The sequence below is a fragment of the Panthera leo genome, chromosome B2, assembly GCF_018350215.1.
Source record: "Panthera leo isolate Ple1 chromosome B2, P.leo_Ple1_pat1.1, whole genome shotgun sequence".
NCBI lineage: Eukaryota > Metazoa > Chordata > Mammalia > Carnivora > Felidae > Panthera > Panthera leo.
The window spans coordinates 104,321,040-104,343,156 of NC_056683.1; the positions used below are offsets into that span (position 1 = coordinate 104,321,040).

The following is a 22,117-nucleotide window of genomic DNA, read 5'->3' on the forward strand; positions in this document are numbered from 1 at the left end:
TCTATGTGATTCATGCACTGCACAGAAACAGCAAAGTCACTAAGTAGTCTGCTGGCTTGAAAGATTGAGGCCACTGAGAGTCTCTGGAAATCGGGATTGTTCTGAGTTTGCAATCCCCAGGTGACTCCTGAAGTGATTTAAGTTTCCAGGAAAAATAGTTGACGTACCAGAAATGTATGAGTTTTGTTTGTTTTTAAAGAGCTACCACTGATTTAAAAGGTCTTCTCCCTGTGGGATCTCCCCTTTCTGGGACTTGTGTGCTGGGTGGATGCACACTATCATGCCGGTCTCTCTCTATTCTCTGTCTCCCACAGCCCTTTCCTTTCTGTGAGGAGGAGAGCTGTTGTAAATCCAACTTCATTTCGTTGAGCATTCAACCATGTGAAAAATGTAATAATAAAGTTTATTCTCTTTGCTATTCTCCAATATGATGCAAATTATCTGACCTTTCACATACTAATTATGCAGTGAAACATAACACTACTCGCTTAAAGAATACAGCGAATTTATTAGCTCATGTAACAGGCAGACTTTTCTTCTTTCAATCCATTCATCCTGGACCTCTGCCCTATGTCAGCAGCAAAGGTTGTGGGCTAGGGGATGCCATGTCCTGACTGGCTTCGATCCGACTGGCAAGGCAGTGATTTTAAACTGGGAAAGAGCCACTGTGCGCGGGTGATAGCAGTGGAGCAGGGGATAGAGATGACTTTTCCTGAAGGATGGGTGGCCTAATAAAATGGTGGACACCTCAACAGGAAAGTGTCATTCTATTAGTGGAGATATATGCAGCTAACAAATACCCATTACATGAAGCATAATGAATGTAAAGGAAATGGAAGGGGAACAAAGGATTAAATAAAGGAGTTGCTGGAAGATTCTTTAGGAAAAAGAGAGAAGCATATGTCGTGGCAACAGAGCTTCTAGAAGAAAAAAAATGGAAGACAAAAGAAACTGAAGGAAGAAAAGCAAAGAAAGATTTAATTGGGAAAGAGTTTCAGTTTGAGGGGGAACAAGGAATTATCTTAGGACATTTATTTCTTACCTGTTTTTAGTGAAGGATTTCCAACTTTTGATGTGTTTTGTTTACCTCCTCCTCTCTTAATGAAGCACTTAAAAAATAAAGTTTTGCTAGTGATTGCTATGGCCAGGCCTTATTCTCAATTTTAGGGTGACTATAGCTGATAGAATCAGTACTGGGTGTCGCCTCGATTATAGACTGGCACGTTATACTGCTGCAACCCCTTTCCTTCTGTCTGTTGACTGTTTTGCCATAGCCACTGTTAATTAACCACTGGTCATGTCCACCTAAAGTTCTGGAAGGTTTACCAGAATGAAGAAATATAGCAACTGGACAGATTTTTTTTTTAATATGCAACCAAGCAGAATAAACAAAGTTTGCCTCTCTTTTTAAAGAAGGAAATGTTTGTCATACCAGGTTTCTAGGGCTGGGAGGCTACTGCCTTCATCATGGACTTCAGTGTTACTGAGGAGAAATTAATTAGCCTCCCTAGCTGGTGGATGAGACAGTGGAATATGAGCACCACTCAGTCTACAGTCCCAACTGACAGACCCTTAACAATGAATAATACGATCTCTTCCAGCATTTACTTGTTACTTCACCTTTAGCAGATCTTGATTAAAGTGGCCTCTTTGGTTACGAAAGTTTTAATGACATTCTCTCACTTCATGCATCTGTTTTCCCATATTTCTACTTTGATCCTTCATAAACGAAGAAGAGGGAACTTTCCGCTTATTCTTAATAGTCCATTCCAACTGCTGAAGAGATCCAGGCTTCTAATAACTAACGGATGAACCTAAGAGATTTGAGAAAACAATAAACAACTGTGCAGGCTGCTGAGGGAAGTATTTCTGATTCCTGGCAACTTTAAATAAGTGAACAGGCAACCACAGCAGGTCTCCCCAGTAAACAGCTCAGGCAGCAATCTGGTGATGTCATTTGAATAACAATAAACTATCTTTCTGCCCCCAACCTTTCTTCCTTTTTGGCTTCCCTCTGCACTGATCAGGGTCTGGAGTACAGAGTGAAGGCCTTTATGAAATAAAAATATTCTATACCTCTTTAGTTACACCGTGCAACTTCCACAAGGCCTTTATTAGAAAGACTCAACTTCAGGGGCACCTGGGTGGCTCAGGCGTTAAGCATCCGACTTTGGCTCAGGTCACTATCTCATGGTTTGTGAGTTTGGGTCCCACATCAGGTGAGCTTGTGCCCCACTTTGGGTGAGCCCTGCTTTTCTCTCTCTCTCCCTCTCTCTTTCTGTCTCTCTCTGTCTCTGCCCCTCCTCGGCTTCTTTCTCTGATGCTCTCTCACTTGCGTTCTCTCTCTTTCGGAAGAAAGAAAGACAGAAAAAGAAAGAAAGACAACTTCACACAAAGGGGGTGAAAATACACTTGGAACTCAGAGGATGGTGTGCACCTTTTCCTTAGTGTGAAATCTTTACCTAGAAGCCTCTCTGTTTTTATGGATCACCACTAAGCATTTCATTGATCTCTGATGGTCTCTGAGAAAGACCTTTTTCTTTCTGTCTCCTTTCTCCCTCTCTACGAACTTGGATCCTCCCCATTAATACTTTGTGTCGAAGGTCAAGGAGACCCTACAGGTCTGTGACTGGGAATTGTAGACTTGTGCTGTATATTAGAGTAGCCACTAGCCACATATGGCTACTGAACACTTAAAATGTGACTAGTGTGACTGAGGAAATGAATTTTTAAATTTAATTTAATTTTAGTTCATTTAAATTAAAAAAAAATTGAAGCTATTAAACACAATTTTACTGTTTTGGTAGGACTACATTTCACTGTAAGCTTTGAAAATTTACCATTGAATTGAGATGTGCTAAAAGTGTAAAATATAGAGTTCAAAGACACTTTTTAAAAGGATATAAGTGGTCTCAATAATTTTTTTAATTTTTTTAATGTTTTATTTATTTTTGAGACAGAGAAAGACAGAGCATGAATGGGGGAGGGTCAGAGAGAGAGGGAGACACAGAATCTGAAACAGGCTCCAGGCTCTGAGTGGTCAGCACAGAGCCCGACGTGGGGCTCGAACCCACGGACCTCAAGATCATAACCTGAGCCGAAGTCGGCCGCTTAACCGACTGAGCCACCCAGGCGCCCCGTCAATACTTTTTATATTGACTGTTGAAATAATATTTTGGATAATTAGTCTAAAAAAAGTATATTATTAAAATTAGTGTTCCCTGCTCCTTTTCACTTTTTGAATGTGGCTATTCGAAAATGTGTCTATGTGGCTCTAATTCTCATGAACAGCATTTTTTAGATTCTCCCATTCTTCAGGATGGAGTTCTTACTGAATACAGTGGTCTCTCCCCACCTGTGGTTTTGCTTTCATCAGTCAACCTCAGTCCGGAAGCAGATGATACCTCTTTTGAGTTCTGGTCAGAGACCCATCGTAGCCTAACACCAGGTCACAATGCCTGCATCTCATCACATAGGCATTTTATCATCTCACGGCATCACAGGAGGAAGGGTGAGTACAGCACACTAAGATATTTTGAGAAAGAGAAAGCCCACATTTACACAACTTTTATTATAGTACATTGCTATCATTGTTTTATCATTATTGTTATAAATATCTTACAGTGCCTAATTTATATATTAAACCTTATCACAGATATGTATATATATAGGGCTCAGTACTATCAGTGGCTTCAGGCATCCATTTGGGGTCTTGGAACATATCCCCTGGGGATAAGGTGGAGGGGACTACTGAACAGTCTTTTCTCTTGGTGATATAGGTCACTGTTTGTACCATAAATTCAATCCAAAAGGCTGGTCTCCCTCTCTAAGGTAAGGGAAAACAAAGAACAGAGAACAAAACTCATCCTGAAACCATCACCCGTTCTAACACTCAGCATCAGAGTATCAGAATCAGCTGTCTTCAGGTGGGTGGGTAATGAAGACAGCGGCCCCAGGGAGTTTGGATGGCTGGGTTGGGAGAGGAGAGGAAAGTGTAGACAAGAGAATACTGCAGAGCATGGAAGTGTACTTGAGTGCTGATTGAAGAGAGAGGCCCTTAGACATGGGTACTTTGGGTTCCTGGAGAGGTGAGTGTACTATAAAGGAGAAAGAGGAAACTGAACAGAAGATGGAAACATCCCCAAAAGAAGCTTTGGGATGGATTGCAAACATTCTTCTGGAGGCATCAGTTTAAAATACGTGGCACTGTGATATCCCTTCTGATGTCAGGTAATCTTCTTCCAGATTCTCTTCCTGGTCGTCTGTGGAACTGGTTTGAAGTTCCTTCCATGGTCGCTACAGCTGCCCCAGGGACTCTATTTGATCCTAATACCCACTTCAATGTCCTTTTGAAGAGACAGCTGGGTAGGCAGGGAACAAAGAAATTCCTCATCGTCTTCTAAAGTCCAAAAATGTGGAATTTCAGTGGTTCTTCTAAAAATATTTCTTTCTTTAAGCTTATTGTTATTTTTTTAATTTATTTTGAGAGAGAGAGCTAGAGAGCGAGGGGGACAGTGGCAGAGAAAGAGGGAGACAGAATCCCAAGCAGGTCCCATGCTGTCAGCTCAAACACACACCGTGAGACCTGAGCCGAAATCTAGAGTCAGATGCTTAACCGACTGAGCCACTCAGGGGCCCTAGAGTGGTTCTTGATGCCATTCAAACTCATTTATATAATTTAAGATATTTATCATGTCCAACCGTGCCATTTTATAGATGAGAGAGAGTGTGCCTGAGAGACTATGTGCCTTTCCCAAGATCAGCCACTAATTAGGATCACCTGAATCCACTAGAAAGCGACTAGTGTCTTTAGGCTGGAGGGATAGTGTCTTCAGGCTCCCGAGTCCAATTGAAGTCTACCACTCTCATATCACTTACACCAGTTTTAACGGATGGGCCCATACTAATTATAGCTTACTTGTAATTTCAGTTCTCTGAAGATCCCACTAGATCCCGGACCGCCATAAAGGCTACCTGTATGCTGATGGTCTGGTAATGATTATTGTGTATTTAATCCAGTACATTTTGAATTTTAAATATGTTCTGGGCACAAAGTATGCTTTGTAAGGTGTTTAGGGGATAAAAATGACAGCAAAATTTCTCACTTAATAAGCTTTGGGGTAAGAAAGTACTTTGAAAAAAACATTATTGACCTCTCATTTTAGAGATTTTCTGGCTTGACCATCAGCAATATTTCATGAGAAAAGGAAGAAATGTGGTTAATACTATCTAAAAATTAAATTAATTAAAATTAAATGCTATTTAAAAATATTTTAAAATTAACGTCCAAATAAACAGCTTGCCTTGGTATTTATAAATCAAGAGAGAGCAACTTTGGGAGGCTAAAGTGATTAACGAAGCCAATATATGAGAGAAATCGTATTCATAGTTTCTCAAAAAGATGGAAAGGTATTATAAATGGCACTGTTTCTATACAGTATCTAGAAATTATCTCTATATAGTGAACTCTATATTGTATCATTTCATCTATTTTTCCAATGAGAATGGGTAAATATACTAACTGAGTAGCTGGTTGTGATTTTTTTTCATTGCCATAAGTAAATGAAATCAATAGACTCTATTAGGACAAACTATATGATATGTGAAATTCATGTATCCCATCTTACGAAGAGTTATTTGTAGATGTAATCTTATGGACATAAGATTAAAAATGTGTGATTTATAAACAAAGAAAGAAAACAGCTTTAACTCCTAGTGCCCTGCACTTCAAATTTCTGGTGGATATAGAAGCCTTTTAAATCCCATGCTATTATTAAACAATTCAAAATTTCTATGGCTATATATGTTTAGATAATATTAACTCCTCAAATGGCCACCCTGTGGCGTTTTGCATGCAATTCTTCATTTTTTCCGTCTGTATTTTTTCTCATCTAGCTTTTTCAGAAATGTTATTCCTATTTCTGTCACACGGTCGCCTTTCAGTGTGTCTTGCAAGAATGTAACATCAGCAGCCAAATGAACCTAGGAAAGAGAAACAAAACAAAACAAAACAGGCATGCATCATTTAGGTTTAAAAAATTAAAAAAAAATCTCTAAATTTTTTTTTCAGCTTTCTATAACCAATAAGGGGCTCACTTTACTTATGGAATGATAAAAAAAAGAGTTTGCTCCATGGATGAAGGGCCCTTTACTGTGTGTCCTCCAGAGATGATCTGGCTGTGGGTCAGCTCTGTGGTGTGAGCCTGCAGAGAGAAGGGTGGTCCAGGCCACGCCCAACCTGGGGGATTCCGGGGCAAGTCAAGGGACATGGGCCCACTTTTGCTCACAGTGCAGAGCTCATCTATAGCCTTGACCCAATGTGCCTTGTCAAGCAGAACTTCCAAGGATAAATGGATTCTTAAATGATTTCTTTCCAACGAACTTGCTATCAATCATTCTGTCATCAGCCAAATAGCATCACTTGTGCTAACAACATGTAGCAATCACGACTTTGAGAGCTTTGAAAAAGTATCAACTAAATAAATTATAAATATAAAATTAAAGATTGAAATTACAGACATGAATATTTGATATCCAGCCCTTCTTTTCTACCATAAAGAATTTCCCACTTTCCATACATTGAAGTGATCCCACAGGGCTTACTTGTCTATTCATTAAAATGTATTCACATAAGAGCATCATATTGCTGACCGACTATCCTTGACAGAGTATCTGTTCAGCTATTTTAAGTCCTTGTGATAAATAAGATAAAAGCAAAAGTACTTGGTAAAACAAATAATAAGTGAAAAAGCCTGGGTCTAGTAGGCAATTGAAATATAGAAGCTATGCTCACCCTCATTTTCCCCCAATAAGATCTTTTTTGTCTTTGTCAAAATTTGTCAGAAAGTCAGTTAAAATGAGCAAGGAGGCTATGTTGAAGCTATTTGGATACATGAGGCCACATGAGGCCTGATAGCTATTTGTCAAATAGCATATAGAATCAAATGTTGTCCGTGAAAACTGGAGAATTATTTATCTTATTTTTGCCTTTGTTTTATGGTTCCTCCCTTTGTCTGTAAGCTCCCAGAATATCTCCCTTCCTCTTTCTTGATTTCTTGATTATAGGGCAAGCCTAAAAAATTGGTAGGACAGAGCATGGAAGGTCTGTGTGAATAATACATTATGGCTATTGTTTTACTCTTTTGGATTACCTGTTATTATATCCTTCCTCTAATTATGACAGATAATTGAAAATTATATGCATGCCTCATTATCATGTCTAATCTTTGGCTACTCTCTGGTCTCACCACTTTTAAAAGCTCAGCTTCTGGAAAAACTAGACTTTGTGGACTGTTACCTCTTTCTAAGTTGCCCTTGATCAAGAATGTTTGACAGATTGTCTTCTTCCTTCAGGTTCTCATCCCACTAAGGTCCTTCCTGACCTTTTCCTTCCTACATGTTGTGAATATTTTTCAGGTCTTGTTTTACTTAGCATCTCTGCTGTCCTTGATCTTGGGAATCACTCCCTCTTCTTCTTTTTTTAAATTTATATCCATGTTAGTTAACATACAGTGTAGTCTTGGCTTCAGGAATAGAACACAGTGATTAATCTCTTACACATGACACCCAGTGCTCATCCTGAAAAGTGCCCTCATTAATGCCTGTCACCATTTAACCCCTCACACCCCCCAGCAAACCTCAGTTTGTTCTCTGTATTGCTCTCTCTCTCTCTGTTTTTATCTTATTTTTCTTTCCCTTCCCCTATGTTAACTGTTGAGTTTCTCAAATTCCACATACAAGTGAAATCATATATTTCTCTTTCTCTGACTGACTTATCCACTTAGCATAATACACTCTAGTTCCATCCACATTGTTGCAAATGGCAAGATTTCATGCTTTCTCATCACTGAGTAGTATTCCATTATATATATATATATACACACATATATGTACATATGTATATGTACATATATGTATATATATGTATAATGTACATATATACATTATAATACATATAATACATATATATAATTCCATTATATATATATATATATATATATATATATATATATATACACACCACATTTTCTTTATCCATTCATCAGTCGATGGACATTTAGGCTCTTTCCATACTTTGGCTATTGTTGATTGTTCTGCTATAAACATTGGGGTGTGCATGCCCCTTCAAATCAGCATTTTTGTATCCTTTGGATAAATTCCTAGTAGTGCAATTTTTTGGGTTGTAGGGTAGTTCTATTTTTAATTTTTCGAGGAACCTCTTGAAATACTCTCCTCCTTTGTTTCTGACTCCATTCTTTCCCTGTATTTTCCCACTTCTGTTTATTCCTTCTTGGTATCCTTTGCAGTCTTTGTATTCTCTCTTCAACTTACTCATTATGTTTTATTGCTTCCTACGGTTCCACCTGTGACTTCTTTTCCTTCTTACTCTACACACTTCCTAGGCATCCTTTGACAGTTCCAATGACTCTCCAGCCCACATCTGTGGCTTCCAGACATGTAAAACAACTGCTTATTGAATATCATCACTTGTTTGTATGTTAGACACCTCAATTCTAGAATCTTCCAAGCCGAACTCCTCACTTTATCTTTCCCAACCCCCAGTGTACCCCTCCTTGTTTTGCTCTCTTGGTTAACAGTACAACCATCTTACAGGTTGCTCAGAACCTTAAATAATTCCTGAATCTTTTTCCCAATCTTATCTCTTTCAGTCAACTAATAGCCTAGTTTTAAGTTTAATTAGTTAGTAATCTGCCTTATTAATGTTGTTCACATCGATCTCCTCTCCACTCCTATTGTCAGGGCTTTATTCTAGTTTTTCTTGAGGTTACCATCATCAGCTTCCTAACTGCCCTCTTCTTCCCTCCAGCACTGTACCCTCCTCCTGTATACTTTCACTTTGTTGACAAAGGGATAAAATTCCTAAAACACAAATTTCAAAATACCATTCCCTTCTTTATAAACCTATAATGGTTCTCTGCTGCTTTCAATATAACAATCTTTAGATTGTTCCCAAGGTTGTCATATGAATGTGCCCCGCCACTTTTTAAAAATCAGGCCTCTATTGAGGAGGGCACCTGTTGGGATGAGCACTGGGTGTTGTATGGAAACCAATTTGACAATAAATTATATTTAATATAAAAAATAAAATAAAATAAAATAAAAAATAAAAATTAAGCCTCTGTAAAGAATTGAAACCTTACTCGAGACAATATCTCAATCTACATGTCATCTCTATGGAATTAATTCAAGTTTCTCATTCCTTGAATGAAACATTCTTTTTGTGCCTTTGGACATGCTATTCCTTTTACCTGGAACATTATTTTCCCCTGCTCCCCTTACCCCATGGCCTTCACCTTCTATTTATCCTAGTTTCTTTAGGAAGTTATCTCTGCCCTACCAACCACCCCAACCCAGGTCCTCCCCTAGCCATTTATCCACACTTTTTTACACATCTATCTGACTTCTCTACTGGACAGAAACTCTTTTATTATTATTATTATTTTTTAATGTTCATTTATTCTTGAGAGAGAGAGACACACACAGCATGAGCAGGGGAAGGGCAGAGTGAGAGAGGGAGACACAGAATCTGAAGTAGGCTCCAGGCTCTGAGCTGTCATGTCAGCACAGAACCCGACGTGGGACTGGAACTCACGAACCGCAAGATCATGACCTGAGCCGAAGTCGGACACTCAACCAACTGAGCCACCCAGGTGCCCCTGTACTAGACAGAAACTCTTGAAGGGCAGCAACTATGTCTTATTCACCTTGTACGCTCAATGCCTTTTTTCTTTTTTGAATAATTATCTGGACTTAGATTTGTTTGGAAGCACAATTATTTACTTACTTTTCCACACAAATTAAATTCACTAGAAAATTGCTGTCAGTGCTACTGTTTTTTTGATAATGTAATTCTTACATTTCAAACTATTTTTCAGGCCTTTTTAAATCTCTTATTTCTTTTCTCTCTTCATTAATTTTTATTTTTAAAATATCTTTTTTTTTTTTTTTATAATTTGTTGTCAAACTGGCTAACATACAGTGTGCTCTTGGTTTTTGTATGTAAGCAATGAATCACGGGAATCTACTCCCCAAACCAAGAGCTCAGTGCCTTTTCACAGATGCGAATCACCTCACCGTCTTTGTTCAGTCAATGAATAATTCAGGTGTGGAAGCCAGCCTCCAAAATTGACTGCAGTGATCTTTGCCTCCTGTTATTCACACACCCTCAGGTAGGGTCCTCCCACACAGTACCAGGGCCAGCAGCACCTGTTGTGACTGTATCTACCAGGGAGCCTATGTGGCAAGGACTTTCATGAAGCCTCTAGCCAGCTGCCAGCCAGCCAGTGAGGCCACGTGAGTGAGCGTGGAGGTGGATCGTCTAGCCTCAGTCAAGTGTTCAGGGACTGCAGCCCTGAAGGGACCAACAGCCGGACCGTGTGTGTATTACTCTCTGAAAGGCTGTTAGCCACAACCACCTAGCAAAACTCTTCCGGGATTTCTGATTCTTAGAAACTGTGTGAGATAATAAATATTAGTTGTTTTAAACGGTTGTACCTGGGGGTAATCTGTTACACAGCACGAGATAAGGAATACCCAACACAATGAAATAGATACGCTTTACCATTTCCAGGGCACCTCTGATAATCCCACAGAGTAAATTGCAGTAGCACAGAGACGATCGCCCGGCAGGGAGCTCTTCCACAAACTCCACCAGAGGATTCTTGTCTAAGATCAGGGAAAATTCAGTTCTGCTTGGATTGTTACAGGTCACACTTGGTGTAATTCCCAGGTACATCTTAAAGGCAACCTAATAAAAAGAGGGGAAAAATCTGCTAAAAAACTTGGTCTGGAACAAGTATCTATTATTAGCAAAGCACCCAGATATTCTGTTCCAGGCAGTGCAGCACAATGGTTAAGCATGTGGAGTTTGTAGTCAGCCAGTGTGGGTTCACACTCAGCTTTGGCATGTACCCACCCTATGACCTGTACAAGTCTTAAAGGGTTTTATTTTTATGGGATATCCTAAGGGACTAGTTTTCTGTGGAAGCAATATGCTTTATGAAACAGAGTTAAGCATTATTTCTCAAAAAATCTTTTTCAAAAATAAATATCCTTCAGGAGGGTAAGAAATTACAATATCAGTCATCAACATCCCAGCATGATAGGTGTCATGTGAGCCTAGTAAAGGGTAAGATCCTGAACGAGAAGGGACGCAGGACATATCCACCACAATGGGAAGGTGATAGAGTAGAGGGTGCTGTGGGACAATCAGACTCAAGGGTGTGCTTTCGAAAGTGGAGGAAGTCATATCACAAAGGATGACTAGTCTCTGAGAAGGAGCAAGGGATAGTGGTGGTATGATTTACATAAATGAGTCATAAAGTAACTTCTGAAAAAAGTCTGCCATATTGAAGGGCTTACAGATTTTGACCATGTTGAGATGGAGAGAATCTTGGAGACTATTTCTTTTTTTTTTTTTTTTTAATTTTTTTTTTTAATTTTTTTTTTTTAACGTTTATTTATTTTTGAGACAGAGAGAGACAGAGCATGAATGGGGGAGGGTCAGAGAGAGGCAGACACAGAATCCGAAACAGGCTCCGGGCTCTGAGCTGTCAGCACAGGGGCCCGATGCGGGGCTCAAACTCACGGACCGCGAGATCATGACCTGAGCTGAAGTCGGCGCTCAACCGACTGAGCCACGCAGGCGTCCCGGAGACTATTTCTTTTATACCTCTAGTTTCATAAGTGAGCAGGTTGGGATTCAGAGAAGTCAAATGACATGGCCAAGCCCATGCTATTGCTCAGTCCCTTGACTTCTGGGCCAAGGAACTTTCTTTTCACCAAATGCACTGGAATTTGAAGTTTATTATTGGAAACTTATGAACTTCTCTTTCAAGAGTCTTAATTATTTAATTTTTTAAAAAGGTTTATTTATATACTTTGAGAGAGAGAGCATTAGCAGGAGAGGGGTAGAGAGAGGGGGAGAGAGAGAATCCCAAGCAGGCTCTGTACTGTTATCATACAGCCCCACCATGGGGCTCGATCCCATGAACGGTGAGATCATGACCCGAGCTGAGATCAAGAGTCAGACGCTTAACCAATTGAGCCACCCAGGTGCCCCAGTTAATTTAATTTTTAAAATTAAGAGCAGTATAGGACAGAAATGGAAACAATTTTCTTAAATTATTTATAGTTAGAAGTCCTGAAAGGTTCATCATTCATTCAATAGGTACTCACTGAACACTGCATTTCTAGCACACAATGCGAGTTCAATAACTATTTGAAAAACAAATTATTAAATGAGCATCCATTCTGTGTTTGAGACCATGTTTAGGCCCAGAATACAAAAGTTCATAAATAGAGTTCCTGTTTTATAAGAGCTCATAGTAAAAAGGTATTAAAAAAACTGCAATGGTGTAAGTCCTGCAAGTACAGTGTTCTGTATTAGGAAGCAATCCTGCAAATACAGAGAAGGAAACTGCTATTCTGTTCATGAATATTGAGTGAGAATTTGCCAGGTGGACAGCTGTGGTGGGAGTGGGAGGTGTTCTAGGTGGAGGAAACATGTCATGGGCAGGAAATACCATGATCAAGTTCAGGGCAGACTGGTATTTATCAGTTGTGGGTAGCATAAAGCCCCGAAGGTGTGAGTAGGTTAGGACAGAATTGAATTTCCATTTGAAGGATCTCCTTTGTGTGAGCTTGGAGGATGGATTTGGGTTGAGGGTAGGGTTGGGCAGGAGGTCAAAGGCAGAGATAGTAATCAAGAGGTTACTAGGAAAGAAATGATGAGGACCTTCTCATTTTGTCTTTCACTGAAAACTCAAATGCTCCCTAAACTTTTCCATAGAAATTTTAAGTAGCCCAAATCCTAAAATTTGGCTCAAATCTCTGACACTAGTCAGTTTAAGAGGACACAAAAAAATGAATCTTTCAGATCTTAAGGCAAAGTAGCAAAAGTAGCAGTCTTAAGTAACAAGGGAAAAATCATCATGAGACTCCTGGCCTGGAGACTAGATTTGGCTCTCAGTGAATTGGCTGAGACCCATTTCTGCTAATGTTGATTCCTCCGGCTGGAAAATTCCTAGACTATTATTTATAGGATTGAGAATCCGAAAAAAATTCTGATTCTCAGTCCAAGCCATATGAAAATAACATAAAATGGAAGCTGTGCACTCTGAATGTACTCAGATTCTCAGTGTTTGGGCCCCGGTTCCGTGGCACAAAATTCACCAGTAGGAGGCGTTATCTGAGCATGATTGGGAAATACTCATTCCTAGGCAATGACATTGTTTCCTTATCTGGCTGAATTCAGTCTGAGAAGGAGGACTGTTGTTTCTAATGAAGAAGGAGCTCCACCCTCGGCCGCTGCCGCAGCTGCTCTGCCAATAAATAAGGGCAAAGCATTTTCCCTTTGTGTATCTTCAACATGGATGCTTTTCAGGGGATTTTAAAATTCTTCCTCAACCAGAAAACTGTTATTGGCTACAGCTTCATGGCTCTGCTGACCGTGGGGAGCGAGCGTCTCTTTTCACTGGTGGCTTTTAAGTGTCCCTGCAGCACTGAGAATGTGGTCTATGGGCTGGTTTTCCTGTTTGCTCCTGCTTGGGTGTTACTGATCCTGGGATTCTTTCTGAACAGCAAGGCGATGAGGCTCTTCACCGGCTGCTGTGTGAATCCCAGGAAAATCTTCCCCAAAGGTCACAGCTGCCACTTTTTCTATGTCCTCGGCCAGATCACTCTGAGTTCATTGGTGGCTCCAATGATGTGGCTTTCTGTGGCTCTGCTCAATGGGACTTTTTATGAATGTGCCATGAGCGGGACCAAAAGTTCAAGACTCCTGGGACTGATTTGCAAGGGCAAGCCCCAGGAATGCTGGGATGAACTTTACAAAGTGTCTTGTGGCAAAACCAGCATGGCCCCCACGGACAACGAAGAACTGAAACTGTCCCTGCAAGCCCAGTCTCAGGTAAGAAAGGACAAACTTGCCTTTTTCTCCCTGCGCAAAGTATTCTGTCTGTACTCACTTCCGGCAGAGCTGAGTCTGAATCTTGTTAGAACATTTTGAAACCAAATGGAAATTGGAACATCATGCAGCAGTAAGACAATCTCAGGGAAAGCTTTTTAGAGGTTGGTGGCTCCCTAAAATTGCTGATTGCATTGTCTTTTCCACTTCCAAAAAGAAAATATCCTCTGGGTTATGCGTATGTAAATACTTAAGTGCTTTAAAACAATCTCTCCGGGTTGACTTTGTAAATAATGCATGACGCTAACTCATAATTGAGCATTAATGACAGAGCTGTAATTAGAAATTACTGCCTTCTATCAATTATTTTCAAACTGGTTTCTCAGAAAAACACACATAGCATTCATCTATTAAAATATAGCTGAACCAAATGAACTCCTATTTTTCAAAGCTGCATGTAATATAATTAGTGTAGAGATTCCCTCAAGTGATTTCTGGCAACTGTTATCTCTGCGTATAAATATTGTCAAGATTGAGAAAGATTTCCTGTCCAAAATGGGAGGTGGCAGTCTTTAAATAGCCTTCAGTGAAAAGTGACGGTATTCTCTAGGGAGGTTAGGTCCTCTGCTCTTTGCGCTCTACAGGTTTTATTTAATAGAAGGAAATTGTAGCTTTACCTAATTGACACAGGGAAGTAGCTTGTCATCCGTCCAGGTACGTGAGCACAAATCCAGATGTGGAGCCTTGCCCTGGCCTCAGGAAAAGACTGAATTCCTACTTGGGAGTAGTAGGATTATGTTCCCCAAACCAAAACAACCAATAAGAGTACATAAACAGATCCACAATTTGTCAGGAATGCTATTTGTTTCAGAATAAAGGCACTCAAAATGGTATATTTTTACTTTTTCAACAAGGACGTGCCTTTTCAACAACACATCAAGGCAGTCTGGTTTTAAAATCATACTTTCCAAAGCTGGTTGGCTGTATAGTCACATGGTACTTTTTTCATAAGCTGATAAGCTTCAAAATGCCCCACAACAAAATCTTTTGTTTAATGCATAAAGCTCATCTTAGATAAAAACATTCCAGGATCCCAAATGTCTTCCTTCTTTTGTTGAAGGAAGGTACTAATTACAAATGTTATGATACAATGAGCGATTTATGATTTATGTCCTCAGGCACCAGGCTCTATTCAGTTCATGCCAGATCCAAACACTTATCACTGTGTGAGCTTTTCTTCTCTAAACACAGGCATAAGGAATTATGAATATCCTGTCATAGCTTATCCTGGGCACACTACCTGTTTACTTTTCAGCAGAATGAGAAAGACCCGGGGCTGATTTCTACGGGAGGATGCACACGGGATGTAGACAAGGGGAGCTATATCAATGACAGCTGCTGACCACAGTGGTTCAGCCAGGCAGGAGCAACAGGGAATCCAGACCAATAGTTGGATATGTGGGTGGGGGTGGAAAAAGTTCCCTATCTATGGGGGGGGGGGGCGCAAAGAAAGAAGAGATCCAGCTGGATTTTCTAACTTCTATTCTTAAGGCAGTTAGAGTGGACAAGTGGCAAGAGCTTGGTCTTAGAGTTAGCTAGCCTTGGGTTTGAATCCTGACTCTACCACTTACCAGCTCTGTGACCCAGAACTAATGGTTTCACCCCTCTGAGCCCCAGTTTGCTCACAGCGGGGAGTAATAACACCTACCTTGGACGGCTGCTGAAAGGTGTAGAGATGAAGGACACAAATGGGCATGAAGCTGTTGACTCACAGTAAGGGTTCTAAATTAATGAGAAAACTGCCAGGGTTTGAGAGAGGAGACTCATGAAGAATGGAACATATTGAGGGCTGGTGTGAGAGCATCCACCATGTCTATTTAGATTCTGGATACTGTGAACTGGGGAAGAACAAGAGGGCTCAGTGCTCAGTACTCAGAGCAAGGTGACACCAAAATCATGCAGTGTGGAAGGAGGAGTCTGTAGTTGATTGAATAGTATAGCTCAGGCAGAACTGGCTCAGATGCTGAGGTGAGACGGTCTGCTGGCCTGCAGGATGTCCGGCTGCGTGGAAAGAGGAAAGTAGAAGAGGAAGAGAAGAGGCAGCCAACCACAAGGGATTCAAGGTAAATATGAAGACTTTCACCGTGGTGGAAGCTGTGCCTCATTCATAAATCACGAAAGAAAGATACCACGAGTTCAGTAATGCTTTTACGTGAATATATAACATCCGAAAAATTGCAGCATGTGATAATAGCTAACACATACTGAATGCGTATGTATGTCTACACTGTCTCATTTCAATTCCCCAAATTCCCCTCTGAGGTGGGTAACCCCCATTTTACAACTGAGGAAATGAGGCGCCCATAGGAAATGAGAACACCTGTAGGAAAGGGAAGGTTGAGATTTAAATCCAGTTAGTTCCACTCCAGAGTTGGCATTCACGTGGAGTCTGAGACCCTCACAATGCCTCCACAGTCTGAGCCAGAGTGTGGGAACCACTGGTTTAAAGCACTGCAACTTATTTGTAGTTCTGTTACGGTCTGAATGGGTTCATTTGCAGATTATTGCTTCTATTTTCAAACAGGCCCATTTGCTGAGAAATACTAAGGGTCATTGAAAACGTCAAGAGAAACTGTGAAAGGGCTCTGTTAGTTGTCCAAATATGAGATTAATTCCAATTGTGACCAATGCAATTAGAGCAACAAAAAAGTTTAGAAGGTACGTCGAGCTATTTAGAGTTCTGCTTTTAAAATTCAGGGAAAAAAATGCCACCTGAACCAGTTTTTACTCAGGAATTTTTTTTTTTTTCTGATTACCAAAATTCTGAACCAGTAATCCTGAAGGTTTAGAATGACGCTGAGGTTCTTTTTCTTTTCTTTTCTTTTTTAATGCAGCTTTTCAATTCTTCTGGCTTCAGTTTCCTTATTGTATTATGCCTGTCTCACTTGATCATGGGTAATGAGTAATGCTACTTCTCTGAGAGAGGGTCTGTTGTTCGCTGCAAACAACGTAACATGGAAAAATCAGTCACTAGCCATGAATGTGTATTTATCAATGCCTGAAAACTCCTGGCTGAGGAATTGCTCATTTGTGCAAATGACCACACTTCCACATGCACAGAATTCTTTCCTTTAATAGCTATTTGAGGGGTTGGTTTAACTGATTCTTGGATAATTTACATTTTTTGCAATTTTCCATTTGCTTGTCTTCTGGCTATTTCTTTGTACACCGGCAACGTTGGGTAGGATGGATGATAGAGATTAGGTAAACTCGAACTTTATTTTGACTGTTACAAAATTAACATGAAGTATTTCAACTGAGGTATAGCAATGCCTGTGGTGTTAACTCAGCAAACACTTACCAGTAATACCATCCCGGCTCCCTGGGAAGTGGCTTTGCTTCTACATGTCCTCACTGTTTCTTTCTTTCTTTCTAAGATTCTAGGATGGTGCCTGATTTGTTCAGCGTCTTTCTTCTCTCTGCTCACCACTTGCTATGCTCGCTGCCGATCTAAAGTCAGCCACCTGCAGCTGAGTTTTTGGAAGACGTATGCACAAAAGGAGAAGGAGCAGTTGGAGAATACATTCCTGGAGTATGCCAACAAGCTGAGTGAGCGAAACCTGAAGTGCTTTTTTGAAAACAAGAGGCCAGATGCCTTCCCCATGCCCACCTTTGCGGCCTGGGAGGCTGCCTCAGAGCTGCATTCTTTCCACCAAAGTCGGCAACACTACAGCACTCTGCATAAGGTGGTGGAGGATGGTCTGGAACATAGCCCTGAGGACGATGAGACCACACTGGTACTTGTGGGTACTGCGCACAGCGTGTAGTTCATCTACCACACGGACTCACGGTGTTCAGGGCTCATTCTGACATCTTCGGCTGCATCGACAGCAACCTGTGTATCTCTGTGTTTTCTCGCCGTCAGTGTTTCCTTGAAGACAACAACCCAAAGAGAAGCAGCGTTGCAGCTCCTGAGGGAAGGCTGTGTCGGGATGTGTCAGGGCTGTGTCAGGATGTGCTCAAACTGATGCCGAGTGATGGTCAAGGATGGCGAGAAAGGTGCTCTTCCATTGGTTGGGGGTTGGGGCTCCGTGGCTTCAAGTTCTATGATTTTATGGCTTGACGAGACTCATGCAAGAAGGTCTGCTGCTCTATATAAATATTGGTCATGGCATCTGGGAGCAGAAGTGGTGACTTGTGAGTAACCAAGATCCTCTTAACTGACTGCTATAGACAGTGGGGTCAGTGGTGCGGTCAGCGGAAATCCTCGTCCTGCAAATCTATTCTACTGCCTTTCAAGGACGTATGAAAATCTACCATTTGGAATTCATTTCCTTGGAATCTGAAGACAGCAGTTTTCAAGAATAACACATTGAAAGGATATGGTGCTTAAAATTTAGAGCTTTTCACATGTTTCCACTGTGCTCTGAAAGCATGTCCCTATAGGCAGGGCTGTATTATGACTTTTGGGGGCCCTAGGCACTTCTGCCTCCATAGACCCCTTTTTACTTTAAACGTGCACGCGCACACACACACATATGCATGCACATACACATTTACGACTGTATTAATATAAATACAAATAAATTAATATTATATACTAAAATACTTTTTCAACCCCAAAGTTCATTTTCTTCTAATTTTAAAAGAAATTAAAAACACTTTTGGAACCCCTACAAGTATGGTGGTTTCTAGGCATAGTGCCTACTGTGCTGAATGGGTAAGTCGGCCCTGACTGGAGGTCTGGGGAAACTGTCAAAGCAGTGCTGGTGTAAAACTGTTTTGTAGTTTTATGTTTATTAGAAATAATGCAAATTTTGCATTCTACTATGTTATATACCCACACTAGTTTAAATATATATACACACATATGTGTGTATATAATATATATAACACACACACATATATACATACATATATACATACATATATATATATATATTTTTTTTTTTTTTTAAGTTTCCCTAAATCTCTGAGTGGAATTGATGTGTAAAGAGGCACTACATTTTACACTGTGGCTCGCACTCTGTATCACTAAAAATCCTGGCTCCCTAGCTGGACAATCCTGGGAATGAACCCTTTATTACCATGGAACGTTATCCCAAATTGAAGACAGGACCCTATAAGTGTTAAGACCTGGAACATATCCTTGGGAAGTTAGAGGAGCAGGGTCAGGCGTGTGTGTGTTTAGGTGGGAGAGGGGAAGGTGGAGGATGTAACGTCGCAATATATTTGTAATATATTTGATATATTACTTGGATTTTAAACATGGTATGTGATTAGTATTTAACAAATGGCTCCTAAAAAACACCCTGATGTGAAATGTTTGCCAATTTCTATGACGCAGATTCAAGTTTCCAAGGTGAGGTCACTGAAGGCAGAGTGGGGAAGAAATGCGAACCGCAGGCTCTCCTGAGCCTGTGAGCTTTCAAAGAAGGTCTTAAAGCTAGCATTTTTTTTTTTTTTTTTTTTTCATTTACGTTGATTCTAACCAAACCAACTTCACTGCATCTTTGGTCCTTCTGGGTTTCACTCTAATCAAAACTAACCATGGTAAACGAAATGTGGCTCAATGGCTCTAACTGGGAGATGGAATCTTATCCTTCTCCCCTTGAATCTGGCCTTAGTGAATCAATAGACTATAGCAGAAGTGAAGCCAGATTGTGGAAATGTTGCATCTTATGACTTGTCTCTGGTAATGCTCAGCCTGGCCAAGCCAGCCAAGTGGAGAGGAAGAAGCCATTACAGCCATTCAGACTTTGAGCCACCACTTCTGAGGCTTCAGACATTGTAGGGCACTCTCTAAATCTCTGACCCAGAAAATCATGAGCTTAAATAAATGTTTGGTGTTTTCAGCCACCAAATTTTGGGGCACTATGAAGCAATACGAGGGCCTACACCAAACCTAATACATGAAAATAAGAATTTATTAAGGGAGAGAAAGTAGAGGCAAACTGGATTTATACAAACTGGATTATACATAGATTTACACAAAGATTCTCCTTATACATAAGCTTTTCCTTAGTAGTTTTCTCCTCTAGATTCCATTTAGCAGTGTGTCCTCTATGGCACGTTTTGATAGATGCTGAATACGTTTCTCTCCAAAATTGCTTCACTAAAGCCTGAGATTAATTTGTAATTATTTCTGGTTAAATGTGTTTCGAGAGGAACATACTTCTGTGGGTTAAATTCTGTTTAAAATAAACATGTTACTGAGAGGAGTAACATATGATTTGTCATTAATACCTAGAACAAAATGGGAGCAGAGGGCACAGGGTAGGTTGGCCTTGAGTAAACTAGAAACAGATTGTTTTTCTAGTCTTGCTCCTCAAACTGTTGTCTTCAGACCATCAGCATCAGCATCACTAGGGAGTCTGTTAGCAATGCAGAATCAGACCCCATCCCAGACCTGCTGAATCCAGTCCGGTTAACAGAATCTTAGGTGATTTCTATGCAACTTAGATTTTAGAAGCACTAGAGATAGTGGTCCTCAAACTTTCAGCTCACGCAAAAATCATCCAGAGGGCTTGTTAACAGAGACTGCTGAGACCAGAGTGTCTGATTTGGTAGGTCTGGAGCGAGGCAAGAGAATTTGCATGTGTAACCGAGTTCATATTGTTGGTCCAGGGATCATTTCTTGAGAACTGCTTTAAAGCACAAAGCAGGCCATACTGGGGAAGGCAGGCTAAAAGAGAATCTTGGGCTCCACCCCAACGCTAGTGAATTAGACACCTTTGTTGTGTTGTTATCAACCTGTCTGGGAACATGGGGTGCCTTTCCATTTATTTTCCATTTATTCAAGGCTACCTTTTGTCCTTTAGAAATATTTTAAAGATTTCCTCACACATTTTGTAAGTTTCCCGCATTTGTAGGCTATAGTTAATGGCTTCTTTTTCCCATGATGTCTTCTCAGTCATTGTTATTCCAGTCCATGAAAAAATTATTTCTTTATGCACATCAATTTTGTATCATTCAACTTTTCTTTTATTATTTTATTATTTGTAGAGCTTTTCAGAATTAGAAAATAACCATTTTGCAACCCCTAGTGATGTAATGGATCTAAATGAATTCTAAAGTACTAGGTGAAAGCATAGTGGGATGGGGACTGTGTCACATGAGGCCACTTATCTCCCTTAGCATCCCTAAAAATGGGATGGTCCGATATTCTGTGCCCCCTTATGCCATGCAGTGCAAGAGTAAGTACAGAGCGTCACCTGTCAAGTATCGTTTCCTAGGAAATTAAATCTGAATCTAATCAGGTATTAGACCAAATTGTCACTTTATAGGGAATACAGGCAAAAAATCTGCAAGTTAATTAGCACCATGAAGAAGCGACCAAGTAAATCTATGATATAGGACATTCTATTTGACACATGACCCAGTTTTTCACAAACCAATGGCATGAAAAAAAGAGAAAAAATGAGACACGAGAGACGTAACAACCAGAAGCAACACATGGGCCTTATGTATAACCTGCTTCATACAGCCAACTATAACAGGGTATCTTTGTGCTATTTAGGGAAATATGAATGGTATTAAATGGATATTAGATGATTTCAGGGAATTATTTATAATAATATTATAAATCAAAGACCTGTATATAAAATATATACCTTGTTATGTGTAATTATAGCATGGTACTTTTTTTTTTTTTAAAAAGTCCTTACCAGTTAGAGACTCATATTGAAATGTTTCTGTATGAATTAGCATAGTGTTTAGAATTTTCTTTAAAATATTTTGTCACAAAAAGGGGAGGTAGCTGAAGGATGAAACAAGATTGGCAAAATATTGATACTTATTGAAGCTGGACAGCAGGTACATTCTCTTTACCTTTGTGTATGCTTGAAAATTTCCATAATAGTTATGCAATGAAATGAATTATATGCTCACCTCAGTTCTTCTGCTGAAGTGTTGTCAATCAACTCCTGCTTGCCTGAATTTTACCCTCTGGTATCATTCTCAGAAAAGGTTCTTGGGAATACTATTCCCTGAATTCTTAGATATTCAAATGGCCTGCTCTCTACTTGAAGAGCAGCTTAGCTGGTTCACACTTTCTCTACTTGGGTAAATTTTAAATGTTAGTCCATTTTCTTTTGTCACTGAATGTTGCTGAGGAGAAATCCAATGCCATCCCGATTTATTTCTAACACGATACTTTGGCCTATATTTTCACATCTTTAAAGTCTTTAA

At 40.1% G+C, this 22,117-nt stretch overlaps 2 protein-coding genes across 2 annotated transcripts in view; one reads left to right on the forward strand and one right to left on the reverse strand.

Annotated features, from left to right (window-relative positions):
- Positions 1 to 5,862: 5,862 nt before the first annotated feature.
- Positions 5,863 to 22,117, reverse strand: part of TRAPPC3L (trafficking protein particle complex subunit 3L) — a 39,530-nt gene continuing 23,275 nt past the window's right edge. The window contains exons 4-5 of the mRNA XM_042939669.1: positions 10,583 to 10,768; positions 5,863 to 5,982 (exon numbers count right to left, since the gene is read on the reverse strand). Coding sequence (XP_042795603.1) covers positions 5,863 to 5,982; positions 10,583 to 10,768 — 306 coding nt within the window. The remainder of the gene's footprint in view (positions 5,983 to 10,582; positions 10,769 to 22,117) is intronic.
- On the forward strand, positions 13,346 to 18,485 carry CALHM5 (calcium homeostasis modulator family member 5). The gene is made up of 2 exons (XM_042939668.1): positions 13,346 to 13,930; positions 17,365 to 18,485. The coding sequence occupies exons 1-2, from the start codon at positions 13,391 to 13,393 to the stop codon at positions 17,752 to 17,754; spliced, it is 930 nt and encodes a 309-aa protein (XP_042795602.1). The 5' UTR covers positions 13,346 to 13,390; the 3' UTR covers positions 17,755 to 18,485.